This window comes from Eublepharis macularius, chromosome 12 (genome assembly GCF_028583425.1).
Source record: "Eublepharis macularius isolate TG4126 chromosome 12, MPM_Emac_v1.0, whole genome shotgun sequence".
NCBI classification, from domain to species: Eukaryota; Metazoa; Chordata; class Lepidosauria; order Squamata; family Eublepharidae; genus Eublepharis; species Eublepharis macularius.
Genome location: NC_072801.1, coordinates 25,710,265 through 25,722,559, shown reverse-complemented (window position 1 = coordinate 25,722,559; position 12,295 = coordinate 25,710,265). Strand labels below are relative to the sequence as shown.

Sequence of the window (12,295 nt, the reverse complement as noted above, 5' to 3'; positions counted from 1 at the left end):
ACTAGGATCTTGGAGACCCAGGTTTGAATCTGCACTCTGCGATGGAAACTTAATGGATGACTTTGGGCCATCAGTCTCTCTTGCCCTAACCTCCCTCACAGGGTTGTTGTGAGGATAAAACAGAAGACAAGAGACCCATGTAAAGCCTGTTTGGATCACCACTGGGGAGATAAGAGGGATATAAATACCTAAATAAGTACATAAATCTTTCCCTAAAGATTGTACCAAACTAGGTTTGGAAAAGATTGAAGCAAAATGGGGGGCACAGAAAGTGGCCAACATGGTCCAGACATGAAACCAGGGCAAAGCCTCCATGTTCAAACAGCCTAGACTCGCCCATTTAGGGTTGCCAACTCCAGGTTGGGAAATTGTAAGAGACTTAGGGGGTGAAGCCTTGAGAAAGCAGGGTTTGGTGGGGAGGTGCCTCAGTGGGGGTAAAATGTCATAGAGTGCACTCTTCAAAGCTGCCATTTTTTCCTAGGAGAACTGACTGCTGTGGCCTGGAGATCAGTTCTAATTCTGGGAGATCTCCCACCACCATCTGGAGGCTGGCAACCCTATACCCACCACACCAGCACTGATCCAAGAGTGACCTTTCACACACAGCCTACTCAGATGAGAAATCCACCCAAGCTCCCTGCACAGAGATGTTCTGCCAGACATATGGCTGAAGCCAGTCTCACATCTATCTAGTAAGCCTCCCTACTAATCTCCTGTTAAGGGGTGGGGGGCAGTACACAATTATCTCACACACACACCCCGAGGGGTCACTGTGTAACCGGAACAACTGAGGTCCCTTCCTTGTGTGGTTCTGGCAGGGGTGAACAGAATGAGCCGTAATCTTGGGAAACTGTAGTTTATGTAGTATGATGATGTGGTTTTTATTTGTTTTTACTGTTTTAAATTCACTATATCTATTGTTTTATGTCTGTTGTGACCTGCCCTGAGCCCGCTTGTGGTGAAGGCAGGTTACAAATCAAATCAAATCAATCAATCAATCAACAGATTCCCTAAACTCAAATGTCCAGTCTACTCCACCGGAATGCCAAAAACAAAATCCCCAAAGGATCTTACTAGCCCAAATGCTTTAATAAATCCTTAAACTCTTAAGGCTATCAAAACACATGGAAAAGGAAAATCCTGTGCTTTTAAGAGCTGCGGAGAAACATGCCATCCCTTAACACGCTGAGCAATCTAACACTCTTACTCAAATGCCCCGAAGAGGGGATGTTTTCCTTTCCATGTGCACCTGCAGCTGATATTGACATGAACTCAAAATCATGCCCACTGAACTAGACAGGAATATAGACCACAAAGAAAGATATGCGAGATCCATTTATAAAATCATATAAGCTGCTCCAAGGTACTTTTTATCTCAAGCAGACGGATTCATGCCTGGGGCAGGGGGCTCTATCAAACTGTAATATGGATCTTATTACTCCAATCATTTGCATAGATGTCATAGAATTTATGTCTCACTAGCATTGCTAAACCGCAAATGTAATACTGAACCACACTGACGTGAAAATTTTGCATACCTAGGAGCTTTAGGGCTATAAATCCTCAGCAACAAGGCAATGAGTTTGCTGTAAAAGTTACGGGTGCAAACGCTGCAAGGTTTTCTTTTTTGCATACTCTCAGCATATGAAGAAAAATAAGCATTAGTTGCTAAAAAAGTGTTTGATGCAACTTAATGTGCACTTGAGAAATATTAGACCTACTGCTCTATTTATTGGATGCCTCATGCTATTAGGTGTGATCTGTCTTGAGCCTCAGTAAGAAAGGTGGGCTATAAAGAAAGCAAATAAATAAAATAGACAAAAAACTCATGTGGAGCTGCCTTGGGTTGCGCTTGAAAGTTATGCCAATGTGGAGAGAGGATATGGATTTGCTCCAGCAAAGAGTTCTGTGGTACAGTAAAGACTAACAGATTTATTGTGGCAATAAACTTCATCAGAAGCATGAAGATCCTGTGTAGGTAGACACAGTCATGCAAGCAAAATGGAGAAAAATGGTGTTATTATTATCTCCACAATCCATCTGGGGAGCTGGGGCTGAGTGGAGTGGCTTACCTAAGGCCACCTGCAGAGTTCATGGTAGTATTGGCAGTCAAACTAGCAGAGTGCTGGCTTGGAGACCAGCCACTTAACCACTATGCTACAGCAGCCCGCAGAGGTCCCTCCCCTGCCCAAACTCCACCCTCCCAGGCATCATCCCCAAATCCCCACGAATCTCCCCTGAGCTGGCAACTAGAGATGGGCATGAACCAGAAAAACCCCGAACTGTGCGATTTGTGGTTTGTCGCATTTCACAAACCACGAACTTTCACGAACCTGCCTCAGTTCGTGAACCGGGTTGTTTGGTTCATGAAAACATCACATCCAGGTCAGCAAATCATCACATCTGGGTCAGCAGACTGTCACTTCCAGGCCAGCAGAAGGTCTACAGAAAGTCCATCTCCTGTTCCCTAAGAAACTGATTGATTGGTGCCAGGCTGTCTGCAGTGATGAGCCAAAAAAGAAACCAAACGAACCAGCCTAAAGTTTGTGGCAGTTTGTCAGAAATGGGCTCTGACAAATGGCCAGTTTGCGAACCACGAACCAGCCCGGTTCGTGCTGAATTTTGGTTTGTATTTTGGTTCATGCCCATCTCTACTGGCAACTCTAGTCTCCACAGGATTGTACTGCAAGTCTTTATGATGCTGCAAAACACTGCTCATTTTGCACTTGCCAACTAACAAGCTGTCCCTTTTACAGAAGCTGGGTTCATCTAACCATGCAATACTTACAAAATATGGAATTCAAGAGATAATTTGTAGATTGATCTACAAAAACCGCACAAAAATCATTATAAAGATTTTAATGGGGAAAACACCTTCAAAAAGCAAAGTTTGTTCTTGAGAACCAGTGTGGTGTAGGGGCTAGAGTGATGCACTAGGATCTGGGTGATCCGGGTTTGATTCTCTGTTCTGCCATGGAAGCTAGCTGGGTGAACTTGGGCCAGTCATACACGCTCAGCCTCATCTACCTCACAGGCCTCTTAGGATGATGAAATGGGGAAGAGGCAAATGATATAAAGCTGCTCTGGGTCCCCATTGGGGGCAAAGGCATATAAATGAAGTAAAAAAGAAGAACACGGTAACATTCCTTACTAGCTTACCCCGCCCAAATTGCCCGTGTATAAAATCTTCAGAGCATCCTTCATTGGAATACATCTCCTTCCAAAGACATAACCCACTCGTTTGGGCAATTTTTAACACTCAGCAGTAATTTTGAAGTAATGACATGCATATATTATTGAAATCTCTCAAAGTCTGTATGTAGTAATTAATGTTTGCATGAACATATTGAGGTGGTTCTCAGTTTTACTAAGAGTTGCAGTGGAAATAAGTGGGGATAACGTACAGCCAGCAACACAGTTCAAATAAGCCTTGCTGCTTTAAATCCCATTATGGTAAAGATGCTGTTCTAGAATATTGCTCTTCCTAAGGCTATCTTATTATCAAAATAAACTGTTGCCACATTGGAAAGATTTCAAAAGATCTTCCCAGAATATTCCACGGAGCAATATGATATGCCCCAATGCTCCTCGCTTTAAACGCAATTGCTCAGTCAAAACAATTCTGGCACTCATGATTAATATTGGGGTTCTGTGGTTAGCATGTACCTGGTTTACATCATGTTATATAACTGTACGAAAGATGTAAGGGTTCTGGATCAAAATGTCTTTTTGATGTGGTGCTCCCCCCTTCAAATACATGACTCTCTCTCTCTCTCTCTCTCTCTCTCTCTCTCTCTCTCTCTCTCTCTCTCTCTCTGTTGCCATAGAGGCAAATTGGCCCAGAGCATTAATCGGACCTCATGATTAATGCCCCCTTGCGCTCCTGACTTAATAACTCAGAGATATCACTGCGGAGGTCTTGGTTTTGTAATAGAGCTCTCAGCCAATCCCAGAGCCCAGCCCAAGCTTAAAGGATTAGGTTGTGTATGTATGTGTGTTGGGGGTGGGGGGGAACAGGTCACGTGAATATATGAAGTTCAGTACCACTAACCACAGCGATGCCATGGAGTCAGCGTTCTTCTCCTAAGCTCTGCTTATTGTATTCTCTTCATAGAAATGAAACATCAGAGTTTGCTGAACTCAATCTGAGAAAAAGTTCTGATTTGAGGAGCAAGATGTTTCTGACTGCTCTCAAGGAACCCAAATATCTAGCTGTCGGGCAGGGTAGCAATAACCAGGTGAGTGTTTGGCAAATTGATCTTTTTAAAGAGGATGTGTAATAGTTACAGCATAGAAGGCATGCAAGCAACTAATGGGCACAGTCCATTACGTTTCTGCCAAAGGAAGTAAGAAAGTATGCAGTTGTTATACAATGCATCATTTGAAAGCAAAAGGTAATTTTTAAAAATGGTTATGTTGCTATCTTATTGTGGTTTCCAAAAATGTATGTTTGTATATATGTGCGCGCGCGCACAGTATAGCTGCTACATATATGTAGACCTCACCTTACCTTAAATCAGCCTTCTTAACCCCTCCCCCCCAGAAATATTGACTGTATTGCATCACACTTTTTAATTGAGTAATGACTCCTTTGCCATTCATAAAACACAAAGTTATACCGACAGAACGGGTTGGAGGAGGCACTGGTACACAACACAGGTAAGGAATTATTTGCAAAGGAATTATTTTATGTTGCAATACATTAAAGTCAGCAACTAAGCCATTCGCCTAGATGCATTTTTATTAAGCCATCAGAATAAAAGGCTAGTAAAACATTGAAACTTCATTAGACTGGAAAAGAGATGGCTTGGTACTTTAGTGCAAACACATATTTAGAACATCCAGCAATCCCATCTTGCAACAGATATATTTATATTAATAAGACTCACAGTACTTCTCAGTAGTCTGGTATCTATGGTGTCTGCTACAGTATTGAGCAAGAAAGAAAGAAAATCCAGTCTACACTAGGTAACTATGAGAACTGAATTACTATGTTATGCCACTATCCTACCCTATAGATGCTGAAAATAGGGTTTATTTCATACCCCAGTAATAATCAGTGGCTCTTCTGAGCACTATTCCCCAACATGGCGTCTGCCCCTTGTTTCAGAAAAGTGGACAAGGCTCTTGTTTGATGGGGCTTGTAGCTGGTAGGTGGTTCCTACCTGGAAACAGCCACATCAGGAGAACAGGTAAGCTGCGAGCCATTGTAGATGCAGGCCTCATTCCAGGGACAGCAGCAAATGTGGATCTTTGGGTTGATGGTAGTAACAAATGTGGCTTTCTGCAAGTTGGACATTTCGTCTTTAGAGAAGATATATATAACAGGAAACAAGGCTGTGTGCAGGCACATACCTGTGAAGGTATGCACAAAGTACAAGTGTGTGATTAGAGTTAATCTGTATATAGAAGTGAAGGCAAAGAGTGGAGATTCCTCTCCCTCAATCAATTTGGTAGTAGAAAATAAGCCATTCAGCAAATATATACTGTGTTTAAAGAGGCGAAAACACTGAATATTAATCAAAGGGATGCTTGTGCCCCCCCCACAAAAGAAGCCCTCTGAGGATACTGCTAGCATAGAAACGAGGTGCTCAGACAGAGAGGTACTTGAATAGTTAGCAGTGAATGACAAACAGCACCTTTCTAACAGTCCCCACTTCATAGTTATGCCTCTTCCAAAGCGTGCAGTGAAATCTCTATCAGTTTTCCAAGACATGTCACATTTTATTTACTCAGAAACAGCGTTTGCAAACAACAAAATGTAGTACAGTCACTAGCGAGAAGGGCCCTCTAATTAAACTGTGAAAAGTAATCAAAGCTGCAAAATCCGAAACATATTCAACTAAGGTCCAGTAAATCCAACATTTTATGCCTAAGTAAAAAAAAAAAAGTTTTGTGCACTTCGTGTTGGAAAAAGAAAGAGGCCACAAATTCCAACGGGAATTAAGTCAAGAGGGTAGCGTTTGCGTGGGAATTAGCACTGTTTTAGAGCTGTGAAGTAATGACTGTGAAGATACCAGTGAATTTTATATTCACATACCGTGAATGCAAATCAAACCAGTTATCTTTCTTATGAACAGGGCTGGCGTTAGCGTGGTGGGTAGTCTACTGGGGCCCAGGGCTTCTGGCAGGGCCCACTGCTGCCAATTCCTCATCTGTGCACCTGGCCTGCAAACACACCCTTCTCCTGGCCTGCTTACTTATGAGCACTCTGCCATTAGTGTTTCCGGCCACAAGTGCTGCCCAGTGCCACTGGGGAAAGGGTGTGCAGGTGGTTGTTAGCACAGGTGGTAGGAAGGCTTGCGATGCACAGGCAGGTGAGGGGTAGGTGGGCAGGAAGGAAGGTGTGAGCAGGGGGTCTGGTGGTGGGCAGGGGTGAGGCCTCTGGATGTTCTCTGTCTAAGACTCTGCAAAACCTGGAAATGGCTCTGCCTACAAGCATCCAGGAAAGGGAGAGGAATGCTCCCTTTTCCTGGAAACCTTTATCCATTAGCAGCTCCGGTGTTTTGGGCCCGAACTGGAGTTTGTTTCTCAACAGGGATCTCCCAGGCAGTCAGCTTAATGCACTGCTAAGTCACCAGGTACAGCTTTCACTTGTTTTATTGACAGGAAGTAGCACTATGTAATGGTTTCCAGGAGAAGCGCCATCTGTGCTTCTCCAACTGGCAAAAGAATTAGCGGCAGAGAAGGCTTCAGCCATGCCAAGTTTTTCTCTGCTCTCCCCCACTCAACAAAAGTCTAAGCTCTGGTGATTTCAACAAACGGGAGCTTGGGTCAGAGTATGAACAGGTCTCCTTTGTGTGGTGCCAAATCCACGAGAAGGATTCCAGTTCTGAAGAAACAACCTAGCAGAAGCAAAATCAACAGTGCCACAGATTGTCACACGGGAACTAACTCTGGCTCTGCTATAACCATGTTTGGGGAGGGGTGGCTGGAGAAAGAATCCTCTCTCAGATTATTACTGTTTATTTAGAAAATTTATATGCCAACATTCCAGTGACCTGCTGGAGACAGATTACTGATAACAGAATTAAAACATGCCTATTAAAAACAAAGCCATTCAAACTCGCCTATAAAAAACAAAGCCATTCAAACAAGATTACCTGAACACTGTTAAAGTGAGGAGGCTTCTTTTAAAATGAATACAGCTCCCCCTTCGCCCAAGCAATTTCTGCCCTTCATTAACCAGAGGCTTACATTATATGGATGGAACCCATGATTAAAGACAACCAGGTTCTCACACAACCTTGGTGAATGTATATCAAACCACTAATCCTCAGTGGTGGTCACCAGATCTCCTGTATACATTTATGAGGTTAAATTAAAGTGAAAGTCGAAAAGGAATACAGCTAGAGAACAAATAATCACTCAACACATCTATTCATTATTTAGTGTCAGGCTTATCAAAATTATCTCAGATATCTTTCTGCAACCACATTTCCGATCTATCACAGAAATAAACATAGCGCCCCCCGACCCCAGTAAACTATTAATCAGTTTTCTCTCTGGGTGTCCATTCAGTTCTCCTTTTCCTGTAACATTCTCTCATTTTAATACTGTTTCAACAAAGGATCCTCATGAAAAGAGGCAAATGGCACAAAGGCGGCGAAGCACCTGCTCTGAGGTATTTCCCAATTCCAAGGACCAAAAGCACTCCTTGCATATTGAGCAACGCAAGGACAGTTTCAGTGAATGTCTGCATGTGTTCAGACAAGACACCCTTGTACCTGCCGACAGAAAACTGCAGAAAAGTGCTGGTGCAGAAAACCAATGTCTCTTTCATTATGAATGACTGCTGAAACAGATCCTGTACATGGGATACAGACTGGCTGGAGCCCAGAAGGCTCCCTAATGTCTTGTACATGCCCGATAAGTGGTCATGGCTCAATGGCAGAGCACCTGCTTGGCATACCAAAGGTCCCAGAGCCAGATTCAATCTCTGATATCTCCAGTTAAAAGAGTCAGGTAGCAGGTGATGAGAAAGATCCTGAGACCTTGGGGAGCCACAGCCGGTCGGAGAAACAATACCAGCCTTGATGAACTAAGGGGCTGATTCAGAATAAGCCAGTTTTATGTGTCCATGAGATCTTCCCTCTCTTTGAACAGCACCTCCCTTACAAAATTTTGTCGCGTTTGTCACATTTTCAAAAGCGGTTTTTCCACAGAGCATAGGGGCAACTCTTTAAATACACACACACAAAAATAAAAATCCACTAAAAGGTGAGCACGTGGTCAAAATCAGAGAAAGTGCACTTAACCCTGTCCCCACCCACTGCTTCTCCACTCCCAGTTCCCTCCCCTAAGCAACTTTCCCTGTGAAGTTCTAAAAGTGTATCTGCCAGGTGTAAACATGCTTTCGGAAACGTGCAAAGGGAAAAAGATCTGCTGGGAGAAGGATGGCAATTTGAGGCAAAGAAACACCAGGAGGGAAACATTTTGCCCTTATTCTAAAACACCCAGATTCCAATCATCCCACGCCCCTTACCTCCACGCTGGTAGCCATACAAAATGTATTCAAAGCTGGAAACTTTACACTGGTTCTTCTGGTCAGAGAAGCCGCCACGCTATCATAAATGGTAGGTTTCGAAAAAGGGTTCCTCGGTTATTCATGCCAACACCCTCAACAGAGCAGGATTTTCCTCTATACTCATTCAAGAAAAATTTTATCTCCGCTCTATCAAATACCTGCATTGAATATAATGGTGACTCAGCCAACTGCTAGAAGAAGATTATCTTCTTGCTCAACCTGCTCTTGCTGTTACTTCAAGAGCGTTCTCTCAATCTGATTGGAATGTAAAATGTTTAAAATGAATCTTAGCTATTGGGACAAAACACTTAGATCTTTCTCTCTCGTGTATCAGACGTTCCTTGGCTGCACCAGGTTGGAATCTTTCTTCAGGGTGAATACTCCTCACTTTGAATAAGCAAGTGGCAGTAATTTATTCCTGGAGCATTAAGTCTTGCATCTTTAACGTATTAGTCAAATAATGAACATTTATAAGTTGATATGCAGCGAATAACCAGTGTAAGACTACAGGCTGCATCCAGACTACACTGGGAATTTCTGCTGATTCCCCTTTCCTGCTTGTTCTTCAGGGTCCTCAGTCCCTACCCCCGGGCCCCGACCCCACAAGCAGCATTTCTTTGAGATCTGTAGGGAGGGATCTGTAAGAGGGAGAGAGACAGGAAAGTTCCTGCCCATTCATGGAATGTTTAGACTGGATCCACCCCTATATATTCAGTGACGTGTTTTGTTTTGCTGGTCCTTAATTTAAGAGCCCATTTTAATTGACTAATACCAGTGGCTCTCAGACTGTGGATCTGGACCCAAAAGTGGGTCCCATCTTTCTCACAGATAGGTCGGGATGGAGGAGGTGAAACAGGGTGATCTGGGAGTGGAGGCATTTGGAAAGCTTAATGGCTATAGAATACAGTTTATACTAAAAAATTATACACAACGTGAACCAATGTGAGATTCTTGCTTTTTACAATGGGAAAAAGGGGGAATAGTGTGAAGTTACTCCACAAGTGGGTCCCCAAAAGTAAAATTTACAAAAAGGTTCCACTTCAAAAACCACAATACTATCTGCTGCCTAATATCCAGAAGAAAATAACGAAGATCTCGCAAAGTTCTACCCCTTCATTCATTAGCACAATTTACTATGAACAAGGCCCGGTTAATTAAATGGTGGTTGCAATGGGAAAGTGCTTTAAGGACTGATATTATAGTGTTTGTATGAAGCATTTCCACACTAAGTGGGACCGTTGGTCGCGCAAGTCTCACTGCCTACTCTGACTGGCAGTGACCCTCAAGGCCTCGGCCAGAATTCTCTCCAACCCCTAATTCCAGATATCCTTTCAGTAGAGGTGCTCAGGGTTGAATCAGAGACACAAATTATGTGCTCTCTCACTCAGCAGAATACAGAAAAATCAGTGATTAAAAAAAAATAAAGATCAAACTAAAAAAATACAATTTTGAAAAAGTTTTAGCTATAATAAATTTCCCCCTTTAAAACATTCTAGTCTGAAATAAAAACTGAACTTAATTCCAACATATAATCTCTTTGATGACTCAGTAAAGGAAGCCACAGCATCCAGTTTGCAAGATCTATGCAAGGCTGTAAATGATAGGATTTTTTGCAGGTTGTTAATTCATAGGGCTGCCGTCAAACAGGAGCAACTTGACAGCACATTAACACACATGAATCCATGATGACCCAGTGGGGAAAATATTTGTCATATATCAGACAACACGACAGTTTATATTGTGCCTTGAAACTGAGGGCTGGGGATTAGTAAATTGCCACTGCTGTCCATCTTGGTGACCTTTTTTCATATTTTATGCCTAGCAACTACCAAATCTCTACAACTGGCTCAGCATTCTCTCTCTGTCTCTGTGTGTGTGTGTGTGCGCGCGCGCGCAAATTTAACATTTCCTTTCTATTTCTTGGTGAACACTGATCTCTCATGAACTATTACCAGACTTTATTTCTGGCTGAAACTGTTTTTTACGGGTTGGAAGCACAAGCACAGCAGGAGTGAAAGCACAACGTAGTGGCATTAGTTATTCATTTCATTTATACACCATTTTTCTCCCCAATGGGCTTACATTATTCTCTTCTATTTTATCCTCACAACCGCCCTATGAGGTAGGTCAAGCTGAGTGTGTGCGAATGGCCCAAGGACATTCAATGAACTACATGACAGAGTGGGGATTCGAACCTGAGTCTTCCGGATCCAAGTCTAACCAGTACACCATAGATGCTGGTGTACTGGTTAGAGTGCTTAGATTGGTTCGACTGTTATACAAAGAATTGGTTAGAGTGCTTAGATTGGTTAGATAAGATTGTTATGCAAAGAACTGATTGTTATACAAAGACCCAGGTTCAAATTCCCACTCTTCCATGAAGCTTGTGGAGTGACTTGAACAGGAAAATCTCTCTCAACCGACCTCACAAAGTTGTTGTGAGGATAAAATGGCGGAGGAGAAAAGAATGAAGGATATTGCCCTGAGCTCCTTAGCGGAAGGGCAGGATAGAAAGTTACTAAATAAATGAAATGGCAAAGAAGAAGGGGCAGACTACAGTAGAAGGATATACTGAGAAAAGCAGCATCTTCTAGTATCACTTCTAGTCAACAACACCAACATAGCAAAACTTATCATGGTTGTAGGTTATAAGAGAGAACCACTGCCCATGTGCGTTAAGTACTTTTAAAAGTGTGAAACATATTATATACCATTTGCTAAAATAGTAAAAATATTAATCTATATGCGTAAGAAACATGCATTGCCCTCTTCGGATTCAAGAACAGTTTATTCCTTTTTCCATCAATATGGTTTCATACTTATAGAAATCAATGAATATGCACTTTCATTCAGGAAGTATCTCGGTAATACATGGCACGTTTTGGTGTAGATCTATGCTTTAAATTGGCTTTCCCCCCCCTTGGCAATTGCCTTGATTTAAACAAATCCACATGCCCCAGAACTGTCCCTTTCTTTAAAGCATCTGAGCTATAGTGGAAGCTATATGAAGGATAAGACAATTTACCGCCCTTATCTAAATACCCCAATCTCAGAAGCTAAGCAGGGTCAGGCCTGTTTAGTACATGGGTGGGAGACCACCAAGGAAGTCCAGGATCTCTATGCAGCGGCAAACCATCTCTGCTGATCTCATGCCTTGAAAACCTTACAGGGTTGCCCTAAGTCAGCTGTGACTGGACGGCACTTTCCACTACCATCTAACCTAAATGGTGAGGAAATCAGGCAGGCTCAGTTGCAAAGTTTCCATCTACATATTTCACAAAACTGTTGTTTTGCTACACATGAAATGTCTATATGCTAGCCACAGATTAAACTGGAAGTCAAGAACATAAAGATCATGCAGGGTTTACCTTTTTAGGGGCAGGGAACCTTCTAAAATTATTTATAGGACATCTACTAGGTCTCAAATAGTGGGTCTTTTCTTTAGTCTGCTATAAAAAGCACAGAGCAAATTATCATTCAGCGCTGCACAATTATAACCTAAAGTAAAGAATGAAATGTTTCCCCCATGGCTGTTTATTTCATTTTTAACAGTAAGAATTATCGCCTATCCTTTTAATCAGTCTAAGTAATTATAATGAAGAAGGTTTACAAATTATAAACTTTTGCACCAATACAACCACTTGAGGGTTTTTTTTTTCATGCCACATTACTTCATTTTATGACCCTGAACTGGTATTTCCCCCTTTTAACCACTTTGGCAGTATCAGAACACGCCTGTTCATTGATGACTGGATAACACAGTAATTG

General features: G+C 42.4%; 2 protein-coding genes across 4 annotated transcripts in view; one reads left to right on the top strand and one right to left on the bottom strand.

Moving 5' to 3' along the window:
• C12H7orf50 (chromosome 12 C7orf50 homolog) overlaps positions 1-12,295 on the bottom strand; it is a 158,704-nt gene that overhangs the window by 81,536 nt on the left and 64,873 nt on the right. The window contains exon 1 of one of the 3 annotated variants that reach the window (XM_054992586.1): positions 8,486-8,628. The exons of the other annotated variants lie outside the window; for them this stretch is intronic. Coding sequence (XP_054848561.1) covers positions 8,486-8,503 — 18 coding nt within the window. The 5' untranslated portion in view covers positions 8,504-8,628. Of the gene's footprint in view, positions 1-8,485; positions 8,629-12,295 lie in introns of those variants that run through there. 3 annotated transcript variants of the gene reach the window in all.
• The window catches only part of GPR146 (G protein-coupled receptor 146), a 52,350-nt gene that overhangs the window by 27,667 nt on the left and 12,388 nt on the right, over positions 1-12,295 (top strand). Inside the window, exon 2 of the mRNA XM_054992582.1 lies at positions 4,115-4,238. The gene's annotated coding sequence lies outside the window, so the exon portion shown is untranslated. The remainder of the gene's footprint in view (positions 1-4,114; positions 4,239-12,295) is intronic.